Source organism: Crocodylus siamensis, chromosome 3, assembly GCF_052110815.1.
Source record: "Crocodylus siamensis isolate JL-2025a chromosome 3, ASM5211081v1, whole genome shotgun sequence".
Lineage (NCBI taxonomy): Eukaryota > Metazoa > Chordata > Crocodylia > Crocodylidae > Crocodylus > Crocodylus siamensis.
Genome location: NC_143397.1, coordinates 225,730,714 through 225,750,239, shown reverse-complemented (window position 1 = coordinate 225,750,239; position 19,526 = coordinate 225,730,714). Strand labels below are relative to the sequence as shown.

At 43.2% G+C, this 19,526-nt stretch overlaps 1 protein-coding gene across 1 annotated transcript in view; it reads left to right on the top strand.

Annotated features, from left to right (window-relative positions):
* Positions 1-19,526, top strand: part of DPYS (dihydropyrimidinase) — a 57,012-nt gene that overhangs the window by 19,755 nt on the left and 17,731 nt on the right. The window contains exons 3-7 of the mRNA XM_090040482.1: positions 1,789-1,968; positions 3,189-3,378; positions 7,022-7,178; positions 8,237-8,378; positions 14,230-14,372. Of these exons, the coding sequence (XP_089896608.1) occupies positions 1,789-1,968; positions 3,189-3,378; positions 7,022-7,178; positions 8,237-8,378; positions 14,230-14,372 (812 nt within the window). The remainder of the gene's footprint in view (positions 1-1,788; positions 1,969-3,188; positions 3,379-7,021; positions 7,179-8,236; positions 8,379-14,229; positions 14,373-19,526) is intronic.

Genomic DNA, 19,526 nt, shown 5'->3' with positions numbered 1-19,526 from the left:
GTTTTAAACACTTTTTACATTTCTTTTTGTATAATAGCTGCCTTACTGTTTTCATTTTTCTCTGTCTTTTTCTAAATGGCACATTTCTTGTGGAAAAACAGGTTCAGTTTTAACACTGAATGTCACTAATCTATTTTTTACATTAGGGGAAGAGCTGCCAAACCTTTTGGATTTATTCTTTTTTTTAAAAAAACAAACAAACATGAATTTAATCAAATTACCCACAACATAGTGGTTTCCTTTTCTTGGCAGTTTTACTGTCACTGTGCCTCAAGGCTGTAGCAGTCTAAAGAGCTTTTGTAGCTACAACAGAGAACTGTACTTTATATTTATTAACATTTTTTTTCTTAAATTACTTCTATATATATATATATATATATATTTTTCAGCTGTTTTGAATTAAATTTGTATAGTACTTTGCAGCCTTTCAGAAAATTAAAAGAGCTTCTGTTTTCCTTTTCTTCTTAGTTACTTTTGGTTTGGTGGCAGTAACCAAAACATTAAATGCCTTATAAGCCTGCTTTAAGCTATCATGTCCCTGAAAGGCACTCAGACTCCAGGGACGGGTACTTTTTTCTTGTTCCCATTGTTTTAATAGCGTTCATTTCTCTACCAGTGTCTGGTCTCTATACTCCCTAAAACCTCTTAGTTATAAACCACATCCATTTCCATTCTTTTAAAAACTGTCGGCCACAAGCCACTCACCTCTCTCTCCCTTCTGACAACTTATCAAGCCAACCTGCCCTGAGCTTGCCGGTTTCTACCTGTGCTGAGCTTTTATTTCTAGCCTTGCCAGTCACAAACCCACACAAACTTCCCCACTCTATGCCTGTCACTGAGACTGGACTTTGAACCTTCCCAGTCTAAATCACACAGCTGGTCATAAAACCACACTTCCTATCACTTTAGAATAGGCTACAACCAAGTGCTATATTTTGGTAGGCTGAGATTGGTAGGACATGATCTTTTGGCTTTGTGATGTGCAGTCTTCAGGAGGGGCCGTTGCTTGCAGTCTTGAGCCATCAGCGTGAAGTGTGTTTCAGTATTTGGTAATCCTTAACTGCTGACTTGACATTGCTGCAGCCTTTAACTGTTAAACCACAAAAGGCTATTTTCACCTGCTACAAGAGGACTGTTTTCCTTCACATTATCACATACGTACAACATTCACTATTTTGTTACCTCTTTCCACATACGCCAGACATTCCACAAACCCTACACAAGCATTTTCCATATAGCAAATTTAAGATTTAAAGTTATGAGACCAATAGGTCAAATACGTTTAAAATCATGGGACCAATATGTCCAATATATTTATGCTAATCAATAAGAAATTTAAAATAGATGGTTAATTCCAGAATAATAATGACTGATTAAATTATTATAAAAAGTAAATCATAACAAGATAAATTTTATCTTAATGGTTAATTATTTCATTATATAAAAAGAAAAATAACAATGTAAGCAATCAAAGCAATTATAGTCACTGCAATACTACATGTACTTTGGATGTCTGCATTGCAGTAGCATTGATGTATATTGTTTATGAAGCACTTTGATACAGAAGGCATTATATAAATCATCCCTGAAACATTTAACATTCTCTACTTACTTGGACTGAGTGTGTGTGTGGGTGGATGTATTTGATAAGCAAGTAAAATATATAATTGGCTGGTTCATTTTCATCATTTCTTTCTGGCCTTTTGGCTAGGCTAGTTGAACTGGCAAATACAACTTGTATTTTTTTGTAGTGCATTGTAAGGATTGTTGACACTGAGCTTCTTCCAGGTCAAAGAAGAAATGAAAGTTCTTGCTCAGGACAAAGGTGTCAACTCTTTCAAGATGTTTATGGCCTACAAAGATCTATATATGGTTGGTGATAGTGAATTATATGCAGCTTTTTCCCAATGTAAGCAAATTGGAGCAATTGCTCAAGTCCATGCAGAGAATGGGGATTTGATTGCAGAGGTAAGTGTGTGACTCTCATATAATACCTGTCTCTCTTAGGAGCTTACGTTGGCCCCATTACCTAGTATTTGAACACCTGAATGGATTAATCCTTGTGATAAGACAGGCAAATGCTTTTAGTTTCATTTTACTTATGAGGAACTAAGACCAGGTGCCCTGCCCAAAGTCAGACGGAAAGTCTGTGGTGGGTCAGGGAATCAAGCCCCGGTGTACTGAGTTCCAAGCTCTTGCCCCAAACAGTGGGACTACTGGATTATGTACAAGAGATCTAGTGATGCCAAGATACCTGCTTAGTGTAAAATGGATAAACAAATTCTCCTAGGACCTGATCCAAACCAATTGGAATCATTCTACTGAATCACATCTGTAGGGCATGTCTACACTGCCAAAGAATGCTATAATTAAGCAAGCACCCCAAAATGTATGCACAGTGGCATAGGCACATGTATGTAAGCTCATATTGTTGAGATTGGTTATTGGTATGCACCCAGCATAGCTCTGAGGTGGCTCCATCAGCAGCCATGGTATGCTGCATTGCAGTGCTTCTTAGCACTGTTTGCTTGGATGGTACAGGCAGGCCCTTCCTGTTTATATAAAGGGAAGAGGGGAATTTCAGCAACAGCTGTGCCCAAGGGGAATTCTAATTGTGTGATTGTTTATTCACTACATATTTTGGTGTCCCTAAATTGCTTTAAAAGAAAAACACAGGCAGGTAAGAAAAACACAGGCAGGTCCTGCTCCTTCAGGCTCTTCTGGGGCAACTGCTCTTGCCCCGTTGGCTCAGCTCTTGCCAGCTCTTTGAAGCTCCTTCCTTGTGGTCCCTCGCTGGTCTCTCTGAATCAGCCGTGCTGCCCCTTTTATCCCCCTCCAGGTGACCCAAGGGGCCAATCAGGGGACACAGAGGGTGTGTCTCTGGGGCCTGATTGGTGAGGAAAGGGAATCCCAAGCCCTCCAATCATCTTTTACCCCTTCAAAACCCCTGGGCTAGGTCACTGCCAGCCAGCCTGTCACATTAACAACAGGACTTTTACTTTTTGTGTCAGTGGAAAAGGAATGCTCAGGGTTGTTGAAAACCCCATCTTAAGCAGTCTGATTTGACACCACAAGTTGGCCCTGGTATCTGGATTGGAACCCAAGACATCTGACTACTTAGGGCCACTACACCACTGCTGAGCTGAAATAAAACTAAAACAAGAGTACTAATGCATGTATACTTGCAGGGTTCAAAGAAGATTTTGGCACTGGGGATAACTGGCCCTGAGGGGCACGAGCTGTGTCGTCCTGAAGAAGTAGAAGCAGAAGCCACATTGCGAGCAATCACCATAGCAGACTCAGTGAACTGCCCCCTTTATGTAGTTCACGTAATGAGCAAATCTGCAGCAATGGTGATAGCTAATGCACGAAGAGAAGGTAACTGTTGCAAATTCATGCTTGAATTAGAGGCAGGGTTTGAATTACGGCAGAGCGTGGGGGGTTGAGACCCCTCCCCCCCTCCCTGAGACAAGAGCCACCCTGAAAATCATAACCTGGGGAGGTCTTCAATTTTATTATGGCAATGTCCTAATTAGCCCAATTTTTTGCAGATTCCACCCCCCCGGAGTCAAAGTGTAATTCGAACCCTGGCTAGAGGACTTTGCTACACCAAGTCTGAATCAGGAATTCCCCTTCTCCCTATAACCATCATTTCCTCCTCCACAAAATATGACCAAGGGCCAGAAAAGGGCAGATGGAAAGTTGCTGCATTAAGTACAATGTTCTTCCTTGGAACCATGAGCTCAGCAACAAATTTATGTTGTCCAGGCAATGTGCACTCTGTAGCTTCCCTCCCTTGAACTGTGGGATGTGAGCCTCAAATGTACTCCTGAGTCTTTGTGAGATGTGCAAGGCAAGACATACTGGGGCAGAAACCAACTTTTTGTTCTATTTGTTCATGGGACTATGACTGGGGTCTTAGGCACAGTGGTAACACAAATAGTAATGGCAAAGGCAAAAGGGCTCCAAAAACCTGGTTTCTAGCCATGAAAAGATTCCCCCAGTCAGGCACTGCAGAAATCATTAATACAGATGCCTTCTAAGGACTACCCTGAAAACCCTGATAGAGTCTATGTCAGGTTAGGACTTGGGGTGAGAGCTGTGAGTTAGAGCCAGAGTCTCAGTACCTAGTTTGCAGAAATGCCAAGCACCTAAGGATTTCCAAGTAATAATTCGAAGTCCCACTGGGATGTCTGTTCCGGGTCTTGGGAGTAGCTTAGCACCCTCTCATAGGCTAAGCTGAGTGCAGTTAGGCACTGTCAAATACTGATGGGGCAGGGGGATATCACAAGGACACATGGGAGGTGGTGGCTATTTAGGCAGCTGGGCATGATTTATGGTGTAGGAGGCTCCAGTCTTTATGGACCCCTGCTCTTTTCGATATGTATCTCTCTTGGTCCAGCTTACCTCATTCTTCTAGAAGCTTTGAATGATATACCTACCTTGTAAACTTGATTTCAGTGCAGTATCAGATGGAAGATGTATTGTTATATATAAGGCTGATTTAATATTTAATCCTATTTTGAAATATATAGATATCAGGTGTAACCAGTGTGTTGTGTTGTGGTCATTTGACCGGAAGCACTTCTACTGATGCCAGATGCATAAAGGAATCCTTTGCCTATACCTTATTTAATACCAATGGGTGCCTATACACATGCTCCACTGTCATCTAATTAGAATGCATCAGAGTAGACGTGATTAATCCAGAAGCCGCTCTAATTAAAATGCCCCCTCCCATCCCTCACCCTGGAGAACATGTATAGACACCCATAGATTTTCGGTTCTGTGCTAAATTAAATTTGTCCACTGGATGTCACTGTTGCTGGTAATGTTTATTGTATGTAAATGTTTGTCTTTCTAAATTCATCTGAGGCACATTGTCAGATTCCATTATAATAAACTATAAAATCAGTCAAAATATCCTGGTGAAAGTAGGCATTTTGACAAGCAAACAAAGAGCTGGGAGAGAGAATGGTATTTTGTAACATGTCGAGACCGTACAAAATTCTGCAATCATGGCAAATTCTGTAAAACCTGGATGTTTTATCAGAACACAGAGGGTGAATCTTTGTGCATGCCATGTGAACAAACCGCAGTGCATGTATCTGCTTTGAAGTGTACGAGACCAGACCAGTTGCAGTCTATTTTCAATTTACCAGATACACAAGCACAGATCTGGAATGACTGAAAGGTCAGAGGGGAACTATTTTCAACATCTGCTCTGACCTCCTCCATAACACAGACTATAAGCACTCCCTGAATTCATTCCTATTTGAATGACAGTCTGTCTTTTAGAAAAGGCTCTAATCTTGGTGTAAGATTTTTAGTGGTGTAGAATCCACCAAGAAGCTGGTTAAAACTAGTTCCGTTCAGTACAAAGTCTGATTTGCCTAGGATTAAATTTTCATTATGAAAAAAAACTCTCACAAGAAATATACTGTTACTAGTTTCAATATGATATGCAAACGTTTTAATTTTCAGTTAAAAGAGTACCTCTTAAAATAGCCTTTGTCAGACTGAGGAAGCATCCAGAGTTGGTGTGTGCTTTTCCTGGATGGAATGAATAGTGAAGAAACTAGAGGCTGGTATGCATACAAGAAAGCCAGTCAGTGAAGACGTCAGTTGAGAAGTCAGTGGGTGAGAGACAGATTGGGGCGGGTGCACAGCAAGGGCATGTCTCGTTGAACTCTAGCCAGTCTGCAGAATAAATCTGAACTAAGGTGCTTTACTTAGTAAAGGACTCATTTAAGTGGAAGCAACCACTGCTAACTGATTTCAGCATTTCATGAACAAGTAACTAACTTACTTCAAGCAACTTATTCAAGCAACCCAGGCTGTGAAGTACAGCAAAATGGGCAAAAAGACAAAAAGGGGGCCTACTTTATATAGTATTTATGTTGAATGCAAGAGAACATGACTATCATAAAGAAATAATTTACCATTGCATAATTCCAGTTTTATATCTACAAGTATAAGCGGGTTGAACTTAGAGACCCTGAATGCAGAATTCTTGCATGTTGCATTAAAGTAGTCTTCCTTATTTTACTACCAGTAAATACTATTGAGTCATGGTCAGAGAAATTACAATAAATAAATCAGCAAAGTTGTCCAAAATTAATCTGTCAAAGTTGCAGTGTTCCAGAGTCAAGCCGTTGCAGAAAATGGTTTGTGTCCTCATGGGAATAGAGGAGGGTCATGAAAGTGAAGTTTTGAACACAGATTGGTGATGATATATGAGCCCGTGCAAATCCAGGCAGACTGTCCCTGCCATGCCAGGGTGACTTTAGAGGAGTAACAGTTAGGAGAAATCTCTTTGTGCCTGTAAGCTGTGATATTGACCTGTAAAATAATTCACAGGCAATGAACAGGGGCCCCTGTTGTATCATTTTTACAGTGGCTGTTATCCTAGCTCTCAGTGAGGCTCACTTTAGGATCCTCCTTTCTGCTGTAGATCCAGACCCAGTTGGGAATCCTCCCAGCACACGTTTGTGCAAGATGCTTTCCAGTGTCTTTGGAGGACACCATTACAAGCCCAAGCCTGTGGGGTCTGGAAAGTGTGAGAGGCATGTTAGACATGAAGGAGTAAGAGGAGATGTCACTCGGGGTCTAGTTTAAGACAACAGAGACCAAATTTGTTTCTCGACCTCAAATCCACAAGTTCTTTTCAGGAAGAGCAAAAAAGAAAGATCAAGAGTACAGACCCCCATTTTCAGGTGCCCCATTTTCTATTGCCGGTGGCCCACGGGGGGCTGATGTGTCCAAAATTTTGTCTAGATACCTTTCATTCCCCCACCCAAATGACAAGGTCCCCTTTGACAGATGACATTGGGAACAGCCTTCAGAATGAGTTCACAGTCTTAAGCTCATGTCTACATGGCTGTAGAGAGGTACTGTAACAGCTCTGCTGCCCCACCCTCCTGAAGAAGATCATTAACGGAAAATAAAAAACCAGCACTTAACAGTATCTATTCCTGTAAAGGCCTTTCAATGATTATTTCAATGTCTTCATGATTTTTAGGCAAAGTAGTGTTTGGAGAGCCCATTGCTGCTGGTCTTGGTACAGATGGCACTCACTACTGGAACAAAGAATGGCATCATGCTGCAGGATATGTTATGGGACCTCCCCTGAGGCCAGACCCTTCAACACCTGATGTCCTCATGAACTTACTAGCCAAGTAAGTGATTAATAAGCAGTGACAAATCTTATGAGAACCCCATTTATTTAATTTATTAATAAGCCAGGACCACATCATTCTCTCATTTGAGTTCACACAACCGCATTCCTAGAAGACAGAATTAAATCCGGTCTAAAGCACCCATGAAAAGCATCAGTTTCTAGTTACATCTCTGTTTAGAAAGTGTTTGTATTTCTTTGCAGTTTGGGTGTTCCCCTCACCACTGCTTGGCCTTCACCATTGAGTCTTGCTACTTGGGCGGGGAGGGGGGAGGCCAGAATTCTCTCTGCTGCTATAGTAGATAAAATTGCAGCAGGTTTAATAGGACTGCAAGGTTGCATTTTGGTGGGAAAGGTGCAATAAATTGAGAGTATCTATAACAAAGCAGGGATTCATGGGGCTCCTGTTAATTCCTTTGGTTAGTATCAGGGCTGGATCTGGGTAAAGCAAGGTGTGGGGAGGGAAGAGGTGGTTGCACCCTTCTTTGATGCCTCAGCATGGCTTAGTTTTATTGGTATTGGTGCCATGCTATGTAGGGTACGCATAGTGAAGTCTCTGCCACCTACCATCTGTGCCCCTATTTTCAAACTTTTCAAAATCCTACATCTGCTACTGGTTAGCAGGATTTTGAAACCTGCCTCAAACTGCTGGTAAATCCTGCTAATGGTGTGGTGCGTGTGAGTGTGATTTGGTCTCTCCAGACACATGACCTTCCTTTAAGAGAGAAGTAGGGCCAGAAATGAAAGAGGGGAGAGGGGGCTGCAGGACTCTCTAGGAAACCAGTTATAGATCCCAGTTTAAGATTTCTTCTCATGTTTTGTTGTTGTTTCAATGAGAAACAATGAGGGAGAGGATATATTTGGTCCTGTATAACATGGGCAAGGATGGGGCCCACCTGATTCTCTTCTCACTGATGCTGGTGAAATTCTTCCTAGAAGGAAGGGACTGATCTGCCAACTGGAAGAGGCTAGCTGAGCATTGCCAGCTTTCCACAAACTCTCATGTGTATCAGGACAGTTGTCAGACTCCTCTTCATGTTATATCTTGTTTCTTTATAGTGATGACCTAACTGTGACAGGGACTGATAATTGCACCTTTGACATCTGCCAGAAAGCGCTGGGGAAGAATGATTTCACCAAGATCCCCAATGGGGTGAATGGTGTAGAGGACAGGATGTCTATCATCTGGGAGAAAGGAGTGGTAAGTACTTTTAATTAAGATCTAGTCAACATTTAAACAAGGAAACAATATATTGACTCTAACAGAAGCTAACATAACTACTTACAAATATTGGCTCTTGTATCAAGTACCTGGTTAATCCACCATTGTGGTTGGAAACCAATGCAGTCCTTTGTTTGTGATGGCTAACAGTGGAGATGTGGATTCTCAGGGCATCAGGAAGCCATTTCCCTTGTTTGTTCATATTTGAGAGACTGTAGTGTTACGTCCTTATCTAGTATTTGGTAGGGCTGTGCGACGCTTTGGTCGCTGATTCGATTCAGAGGAGATTCGGCCTGATTCGGCAGCTGAATCTCCAAATGGAATCAGGAGACCCTTTAACCTCTCCAAATCAAATTAGAAGCTTCTGAATTCATTCGGAGAGATTTGACAATTCTCCAAATTGACACAGATTTATATGTTTTTTGTATGTACCTTGAGGTACCAGGAGTGGATCATCATGAACGCTAAGATGGTGGGGAAGATGAAGCATCCCATGGGAATGCAGGACTTCCCCCCTCCCCCCCCCCCGCATGCTCAGTGGTAGATCCCTCCACCCCCTGGCTTCACAACTGGTGCCTCCTGCATCTGGGGGGGGGGGGGGGGGGGGGGGCACCAGGGATCTCCCTATGGCCAGTTGCTGAGCTGGCGGGGGTGTGGGGGAGAGGGTCCCCTGTGTGCTCATGATGGACCTGGAAATGGACCAGAAGCACTTCCAGTTCACTTCCAGGTCCACTGCCAAGTACGCGGGGGACCCCCATGCACTCCTGTGGGATGCTCCATCTGTCCCACCATTTCAGTGTCCATGAGTTGAGCCTGGTACCTCAGAGTACGTAGAAAAAACATATAAAGCTGCATCTGTGGCAGAATCATTGAACCTGTAAATCAAAATCAAATCTTCAGATTCAGCTGAATAAAATTGGGACAGTAATCCGAATCAGTGAATCAAATCACCGTCCCCCAAATCAGGCTGAATCTGAATCAAATACTGCCCGCTTCACACACCCCTAGTATGTGGTACCTCAAATTTATTAAAAACACATTTATCACTCTACATTATTCACTTATTGAGCTTCACTTATTGAGCATCCTTTTTTTACCAAGACTTTGTATCACAAAAACTACATATCCAGAAACATACAACTACATATATTAAACCTTTAAACAACATACATCAACATCAACTTTCCACAAAACACCCTCACAGATCTCTTTCTCTTCATACAGGAGTCCATGAAAAACTATTACCTTAGTAACCACCTGAAACTTTGTCCCTCCCATGAGTCTTGTCTGTTGGTTCAGTGAAACAAGTGTGTCCAGTTCTTTTTCCTCTATTTCTCTGCCTCTTCTTCTCTGGTATCTTCCTTGTCCTGATCAACATAGTATTTCAGTTCATGCATCCCCAGCTTCAGTGAAAGCCGACCCTTTAAATATATTTCTTACTTTCCATAAGCTAGTTTTGACACATGCTAAGAAAATCCTTAATAATGTTTCCTCCAGTCCCATTGGTATAGGTCCAAATAGTACCATCTCCTGTGATAACAACAGGTTTATTTTGGTGACACTCAGAAAACAACAGGTTTATTTTGGTGACACTCAGAAAACACCCTCTTTGCAGATGTACGTTCTTCTTTGTTGCATTCCATTGTTTCTTCTTCCCCGCACCTCTCCCCTGGGCAACTTTTGATGAGCTTGTCAAGTTCCATCTGCATTGCACTGCTCTCACTGGCAAGATATTACTTATAACCTTCCACGCTAGGTCAGCATGTTTCCCTTTTTGGTTGTTTGGCTGCCACTGCTCTTCACACCTTGTTAACTTGTCCTTCTATGAAGTTTCCCACCAGTGCATCCTGTCCCACTTTCATCAGTTTATTATGATCCTTCAGGACCTTCTAGCCTTACCTTCCCTATTTTATACTTCTGCATGAAATCCTGATGTAACAAATTGGTGGTTGTCATGCTCTTCAAAGAGGTCTGATGTACCTCCCATTTCCTCAGAATTGCAGCTGCATGAAATCAGGTGATACGTACAGCTTTCCCCTCTCCCTTGGTTACCGTCTTGCATACTTCACTTACATATTTCACATAAATAAACAATCCCAAGTGTAGCATCCCTCATCCCCCCCATCCTTCTCGTTTCATACAGTTCAGATCTAGCCAACTTTTCTCTTTTGGCATTCCAGAAGAACACACACACATTTCCCTCTACTTCTGTTATTTACTTTTGCTATCTGCTGCCATGGTGGTAAATACATTTCCATATATAGAATAATCAGCAGTAGTACAGCTTTAACCACCGCTACATTTCTGGCAAAGGACATTGTCCTTCCAGACCATAACCAAAGTATCTGATATATCCTTGCTGTCACCTTTTCCCATGCTGTATTACCTTTCCTCTCAGCATCCATCAGGATCCCTAGCACTCCAGTTTCTCTCTCTTTCATTTGAAGGCCCAGCTTCTTCAAGTCCTTCCAGTTCCCTACTCCTATTATGGTTCTTTTCAATCTATTTAGTTTAGCCTCCGTCACTTCTCCGTGCTCTGATAGACCCTTTCCATCGCAAGGCTATAGTTTCTAGGGTCGGAAGGGACCTAAGTAGATCATGTAGTCTGACCCCCTGCCATGGCAGGAAAGATTACAGGGGTCAAACAACCCCAGCTATCTCTAACTACTACATTTATCTCATCCAGGTATAAGCATCCCAGTATTTGTACTCCACTTATGTACTTTGTCTTTTCTTATTCTTTATGCCAATGGTTCCATGCCACATACAAATAGTAGTGGTGACACGGGCCACCCTTGTCTCACCCCTGTAAGGATTGTTAAAGTCCTCCTTAGATGCCCATTAATTTGGACTTGATTCTCCACTTCTCTAAACAATAACATTATCCGGCATATACATTTCTTTGGGAACTCCATTTTTCTTAGAACTTCAAATACGTAATCATGATCCACTCTGTCATGTGCTTTCTCTTAATCTAGGTTTGCTATAATGGTGTTTATTTTCCTCTTTTGGATGTGGGACAGTGCATCTCTGATTACTCTTGATCATTTCAGAGATCCTTCTATGTGTTATGTATTATCTTTTGAAGGTTTTTCCCCATCCTCAAAACTGATGTTTTGGCTATTATAGACCATATTAAGTAGAGGTGCACCAATGCGTCAGTCCAATATCAGATCAGTACTGATATAAAGAAAATTATCTATATTGGATATCAGCCTTAAGTGGCCAATAATTGAACTGATAAATGCCTGTGCTTGCAGTAAATACACAGCTGGCAATGTGGAGAGCTGCCTTCATCTGGTAAATTGGTGTGGGGGAGGGGAAGGAAGTGTGTGAGGGGGGGTCAGCTCAAGGCCCAGTCATGAGGGAGGGAGAGAGGCAGGGGCTGGAGCTGGGGCAGGGGCAAGTGCTGCCTGGTCGGGGAGGGCAGGGGACAAAGCCTCAGTTTGTCTGGGGGTGCAGGGCTCATCCAGGAGGCATCAGGAGAGGGGGAGGCACAGGCAGCTCCTGCCGCCATGCACGGCTCGTCCACCAGCTACCGTCACCGCTGCTGTCACTAATCTGGAGGGCACCAGGGGGCATGTGCCCCTGGATCTGTGCTGGGTGGGGTGGGCTGGGGCCAGGCCTGTTCCCTGCAGAGCCTGGGGCATGGCGTGGGTGGTGGTGCTGCTGGGAGCAGGGGGCTATGAGGGGGCTATGGTGAATTTTGGGGTGGCTGCAGCTCCCCCTATAGCTCCCTCCCAGTGGTGCTGCCTGTGCCCCACCCAGCCCAGGCTCTGCTGGGAACAGGCCCCAGATCTGTGTGGGGTGGACTGGGACAGGGGCAGTTCCCAGCTGAGCCTCAGATGGGTGGGGGGGCAGGGTGTGGGGTGGCACCACTGGGAGCTGCAGCGGGGGCTGCAGCCACCCCAAAATTTGCCACAGTCCCCCTCATAGCCTCCTGCTCCCACGCCCCATCCAGGCGGCCTAGGCTCTGTGGGGAATAGTCCTGGCTCAGCCCATCCTGCCCAGAGCAGATCCAGGGCCACATGTCTCCCTGTGCCCTCCTAGATGACTACAAGTGACAGCAGCAGTGGTGAGAGCTAGCAGATGAGCTCCCAGGCCAGCCACTTGTGGCAGCAGGAAACACCTCCTCCCCCCACCTCTCTTATTTGGATAACCCCTGCTCCATCCCATGCCCCCCCACCCCCCCCGACGATCTGTGGCTTCATCCCTGGCCCACCCTCTCCGACTGGGCAGTGCTTGCCCCTGCCTCCCTCCCTCATGGCAGGGCCTCAATCTGCTCCCCCATGTCCCTTCCCTTCCCCCCCCCCTTCCTTCTACCACACCAGACTTCTTTGCTGCAGGCAGTGTATCGGATATTGCATTGGTATCGGCCGATTATGCTTCCATAAATATCAGCTATCGGTAATGGCCTCAAAAATCCCTATTAGTGTAGCCCTAATATTACGGAGTATAATCAGTCTCCAGTGTTTCAGGAGTTCCTTCTCTCATTCTTGAAGAGTAAGATCACAATGTCTCATGTAAAATCTTTCCCTGCCTATCTTGTTCCTGCTATTTCCTCAAAGACTTCTACTATATCCCTTCCTTACCCATGCCCAAAATTCCATAGGTAGTCCATATGCTCCTGGTGATTATTTTTAAGTGCTCTTCTACTTCCGCTAAGCTTATCTTTTCTTCCATCATCTCTGCTTCCTCTGATGCAAAATTACTTCTCCACTCAATAATGACAACAGTGCTGAGCTTTTATACAGCAGCTGAAGTAAGCCTAAGACACAGAATGAAGAGTGACTTATTACGCTTTCATACATGAGTGACCAATATGGCAACAGAGCCCAGATTTCCTGACTTGTAGGGCCCATGGGCTTTTAGCTCAACCGAAAAGTGTCGGGGCCATTCATAGTTTTTTCCACCCAAGGTGCTTGTGCTAAAAACATTCTCTCTCTAAAGAATTCTTCCATTTCTTCCATCTTCTTCTTCACCATCATCCACCAGTCTCTGGTACTCTTAAAATGTTTCTTTAGTGTCCTCCACCCATCGTACTGCCTCATGTATGTTGACATATCTCCTCATTTTGTAGCAGTTGCACGTTTAACTCCCACATTCCCATCCTCCTACAGGGCTCTAACCAAGACTCAGTTCTGCCTTCAGCATCCAGTGATTGCTAAATGTCACAATTACGGGTTTTTTCTTCCTTATCTCTCTTTCTTTTGAAATGAACACAAAATCAGTTCTTGATAGTTTCTTTTCACTGGGGTGAGTTTTAGTACAAATTTTCTCCCCTGTCCACACATCTATTATTGACTCTTCTTTTATTATATTTGCTAACAATTTGGATGAACTGTTTAAAGTTCCATCTCCTCCTTCCCATGTTCTGTCACCTGCTTCTGTTATGCAACTGAAGTCCTCCACTATTACCTGCTGTCTCTCTCCAACCACATAAACTGCTACTTTTCTGAGCACAGCCTTCCTTCCCTTCCTCTCTGGTGGTGTGTATATATATTGAATTCTGCTCCCCTGATTGATAGTATCATTTTGTTTGGTTTGCCACTGATGATGTCTTCCACCTGCTTTGCTTTCATTTCTTGAACAGTATTGCCATTAGTATAGTATAATATAGTACACTGATAAAGATTTTCTTGGCTGATACTGATAGCCGATTATTAACCAGCCACATCGGTTACATGTGATGCCAGAGGCTGCTGGAGCACACTAAAAAGAAAGGTTTATTTATGTCAGTACCAGTTGACCTTGTATTTTTGATGACAGGAGCTTTTTTCATTCTTTCCTTACAAAATTAATGTTTTGGCTTTTCTGCACTGTCTTGCAGCACATGGGTAAAATGGATGAAAACAGATTTGTAGCTGTTACCAGTACAAATGCAGCTAAAATCTTTAACTTGTACCCGAGGAAGGGAAGAATTGCTGTGGGTTCTGATGCTGACATTGTCATTTGGGATCCCAAAGCTACAAGGTAGGATCTGAGCGGGTAAATCTGGTCTACCCAAGCTTAATGCTGGAGAGAAAATCTGAATACATTTGTAGTAATAAAACAGAACGGTGGGTTAATGTTCCATTTTAACAATGCTCTACATTTGTTGTTTGCAGGCTCTTTGGCTCTTACAATAGTTTAAGAGGAGGTCTTTGACTTCCAGAGCAACTTCTAGTTATGGATTGCTCACTATATACAAAAATAAAGTTTGTCCGTTACATGTTCTGGTGCCCCAAAATAAAAAAAAAATGCTTATATTAAGTGCTAATACTATGGTAAGTGCAATTTCATTTCAACCCTCTATCATAAATATCACATTCTTTTCTACACGGTGGCCCCCTTTCAACAATTGGTTGAATTACAGAATACAGCCTAATCTGTAATCTGGTGATTAGGGCACTTTCCTGGGACTGCTAGCTTTGAACCTCTTCAGGCTGAGGATGCCATTAAACTTGGGTCTGTCTCACTTCCTCAGCAAGTGCCTTCATGACTAGCTCAGCGATCCTCAATCAGCATGCCACAGCATCCGCTGGTGCCTTGAAATCCTTTCAAGGGTGCCATGCAATATTGGCACTATTAGGTGTGCAAAAGTGATTCACAAGATAAACCCAGAGATTTTAAACAGGAATCCATAATGTCAAAAACATTCTGACTTGCTGTGGTCTTTCTGGGTGGCCTTGGTTAATGTTATCTGCTCCAACTAAGCAGGGAGCCTGGGCCACTGCAGGCATGTGGTTGCATTTCCGAAATAAAATATACCTCCTCACTTGGTCATTGGTTCAATCAGCACAGTTGAGACTAACCTGCCAAAATTTAATTGATTCAGCCCCAGGTTTTCTGACTGTCTATACCTAGACATTAACAAAAGGTGAGTAGCACCACTATAAGCCATGCTTTAATTGTAAAGAATAGCCTTTTGTTGCAAAAAGGGACAATTTTAGATGTGTATATTCAAGAAAATGTTCAGTTGACACCTCAGAATTATAGGGAGGCTCCAAATTTTGTGAAAAGGAAGGGATTAAGATACCTGTCTTTTTAGCATTCCCTATTTCGCCAGCTTAAGGACCTGCCCTGCCCCATACACTGTCTATTGTGAATTCTGCTAACTGTGAATATCACTTGCCTCTTCCCACACACTGTAAAATGAGCGCGGGCACCAAGCTCAGGGATGAGGATTCCATTCCCAGAGTCGCATACCTACAGGTTAGGTGTTGCTGTGCCAAGTGTCACAACATTTGAGTCGCTCAGTGGATATAGCTTCAAATCGCCAAATCCTAAGCCGCTGTACCTTCAGAAAGAGTGCTGTCACAGTAGGGCTACATCTCACATTTTTCTTGAGTTGCACAATATTTGAAGTCTCTTAAAGCTCCTACTCATCGAATCAAGAGAGAATCTCATGCTTTCTTCTTAGAATGGTTAAGTTTTGCAAAGAAGGGCTTCAAAATATGACCTGAGTGTACCCAAAATGCTTAGACATCAGAAGCCAAAGAAAAAGAATTCAGAAGTTTCTTGTTCAAGGATCTCGGGTCAAAAAAGGTGACAACCTTATGAGTTGTGGGGCAGACTTTTATGGGTTTGAATGCTTGGTGTTGACAGAATGGTTACAGTATACACATCACAAGTGGCAAAATCCCATTAACACAATATAAAAATCCTTTAGGGTGTGTACATGCCATGGGGCTTACTTCGGTTTAATTCTCCCTAAATTGAAGTGGTGGGTCTTTAAAAACACTGCTTCAATTTAGGGCAGAATAAACCCCTGGGGCATGTACACAAGGGTTGGGCCTGACCCTTAGCTACCTCTCTGGCAGCAGGTGGGGGGGTGAGCTGCTGGTGCTCCCCCTGAGGCATCGGCACCACTCCTCAGGTGGCACCTGCCTGCAAGCACCCGGCCTGAGCAGTCCCAGAGGGCACCGCAGCTGAGGAGGGCAGTACCGTACTCCCACACAGCTCAGGCAGACAGGCAGGCTTCAGGGAGAAGGAAAAAAAAAAAGCTCAGGCTTCCCGTTTTTTGGGGGTTTTTTTTCCCCTTTCAGTGCAGCCTGCCTGCACAGGCTGCCACCGGCTGCCTGCACAGAGCTTGAGATGCACCAGGCCCAGTGCTTCCCTCCGCGGCAAACTAAACCACCTCGGAGATGTTTTATTTTGCTGCATCCCCAAGTTATTTAACTTGAATTACACCACCGACATATGCAAGCAGCCCACCATTAAAGCATATTATGCTGCCAAAACGTGCAAACAGCTGCACCATTAAAGTGGTGCAAAAGAGCGTTAAGCCACTTTAAAGGCCAATTTTGTGGCATGTACAAATGGTCTTAGGCTTCTGTTTTGCTGAAAACATGGGGTTACTGTTTTAAAAACCTAAATTGTATGGAAGTCCCTACTCTCTTTGAATTGCCTGGTTAGAGTAGAGCTCCTATAGGGTGCCAGGGACTGTGTCAAAAATTTATTTTAGTTTATTTTACTCACCATCTCCCATTTACTTAGCATGAAAGCCCACACTCTAATGTATCTCTTCTCATTGCTTGTGTACTTTAAGCTTTCTGGCATCATGAGCAAAACACATTCTGAGATCCTGGCTGTGAGTTGTTTCAGGAGAGTGAAGATGTGATCTCTGCTGAGGAAGCTGGTTGCTGCTCTTCTGAGTGTATGCTGTCAGGAGTAACTGGAACATGAGGAATCCCATAGTTAGACTATTGTTTCCAGTTTGCTTTGTCCAGCCCCTAAAATTATTCATGTTTTCTCCATTTCCCTCCAGCACATTTCTGCCTGCTTTAATTGCCTTTTGTTGTAAGTTTGGGCTCCAACTTACTGATATGTTTTCAAGCAGCAAACTTCTGTTTCCTTGTGGAACAGACATATTTTCAATTCAGATTTTTGTTTGCAGTCTGATCCTACTCCCATTGCTTGTAACTGGAATTGTAATTTTTAACTTTGACTTCAATAGAAGCAAGGTTGTCATTCGCAGTGGTATGTTACATATATCTAAGTACAGATAGTGCTGTGTTTTTAGTGCTACTAGTGACATCGTTGTACATTCCACTAAAAATCCTGAAGAGGGCAGGCATGAGCTACAAGAAAAACTAAGCCCATGAACTTCAACCACTAATATACAAGGATCAAACAGCTTTTTGTGCTTTGGTGCATTTGGCAATGGTTTGGAATTTCCCTTCTTCCTCTTATTCATTTATTTTGTTGCCAGCATATTTAAAGCCAAACATTCGGGGGGGTGGGGGGCGTGTATCCATCCAGTCCCTGCAGTTGGAGGTAGTGGTGCTGTAATCTCAAAATGCCTGATGATTGCAGTCTAAAGAACTGCACAAGTGCTGCTGATACATCACTGTAGGGAACTGGGGGGAGGAGGTCTGTTGCGGAGATCTGACATCCCTCTGAAGGGATGAGAGGAAGGGGGAATAAAACAAATAAAAGCATGAGATCACGTGAATTGGCCTCACTGTGTCACGCACAGTAGCAGCAAAGTGGGTGGTTTCTGTACATTGGAACTGTTTCTTCCCCTTTTGGTTGTACGAATCTAGTGGTTTCAGTCTGATAGCTCAGTGAGCTAGTAGCTGTTGCAGTTGATACAGGTTCCCATTTCCACCATTCTGCCCATTTAGCCAAGACCTTTGTTTTAAAGGTCCCTTTCACATTGAATTCCTTGGACTTCTTCTGTAGAAATCACTATTGTTTGTGCAAAAAAGCAGTGCACTGTGGTGCACAGTTCTCAGTTGTGTGCGAGTATTTCAAGATCCTGTTCTACTAGCTTTCAAGGCCTCTGTGCAGTGTGAGCAGAGAAATGTTAAATGTACAAACTCATTAGGAAATATCTTAGAAAAGATAAGTTAAAAGTTACTTGAAAGCTCCAGGAAGAAGTAGTAGTATAGCTTTTGCAAGGTTAGAAATTTTTAAGAGCTTCTCTTCTTAGGTATTTCTTGAACCCTACGTAGATGCCAAAGGATCTAACACCTTATTCATGTGCTCCAGGATGCATTCCTCTAGACCCCAACACAACACTGCACATGATTGCAGGTATCCAATATAAGAGACCTTTGAGAAAACATGCATGCATGCTTACCAAACTTGTTTAGTCCATTCTTTGACCAAGAACATGGGATACATTTCATTATAACCTCCCTGCTTGCTCCCTGAGTCGTAATGCATCCTAGCAATAAAGCAGTGAAACAAGAGCAGTCAGTGATTCCATCCAAAGCAGAAAGTGGAGCAGAGCAGGCTGTGTGTGTATGCAGGATGTGCCAGGGTATGCACAAATGCACTTATTGTTACCTGACCTGTAGCTGGCACATTTTCTGCCTGAGACACTAGCAGGCAGCACTTTCTAGACCTCATTTCAGGGAGGCAAAGAAAGGAATCTGAATGCTATAGCAGCAAAGGGTCAATCCTGCAAAGGGCTGAGTACCACCTTTAAGATCAATGAGGAAAGTCCTAAGCATTTCCATGGACATGCTTAGTTCCTTGTGTGTTCAGACATGAAGGGCTTCATCAAAAACCTACAGAAATCGACTGAAAACTTTCTATTGACTTCAGTAGGCTTTGGATACAACCCAAACTGCCTATGGCATTGAACAGACAAAACGGTTATACCAATTTAAAAGGAAAGGCTCACTTGAAAACCTGTATTAGTTCATCCCATTTGAGTGCATAGTGTGTCTACCCCTATCCCGCTTTAACTGAATCTCAGCTGAGTCAGCTTATCTTGGAAGGAAACAGCTGCTGAATTACCTGAATTTAGCTTCCACTCACTGAGAGAAAACAGATGCATAAATAGTTGTATCAGGTCAGTCATTCCCCTTCCCACCCACACTTTTCATAGGATTGGTTCATCTGTCCACAGCAAGTGTGAGTATTTGATATTGATGGGCAAATCTGCAGAATTGTAACTTTTCCTGTCTTTTCTCTTTTTTTCCCCAGCAAGTCTTATGTTTCTCTTCTTCTCTGAATTAGAGCTTCCACGTGTCTTTTATGCAGGTACAGGGCTCTCTACTTTTCTTTCCTTTTTTTCTTTTCCATTTTATCTCCTGCCCTTCTCCCAGCATATCCCATACCCATCCCATCTCCATTATGAGTGATTAGAAACAGAATTTCTGTGGCTAAGCGGTTGATTTCCTTATCCTAATG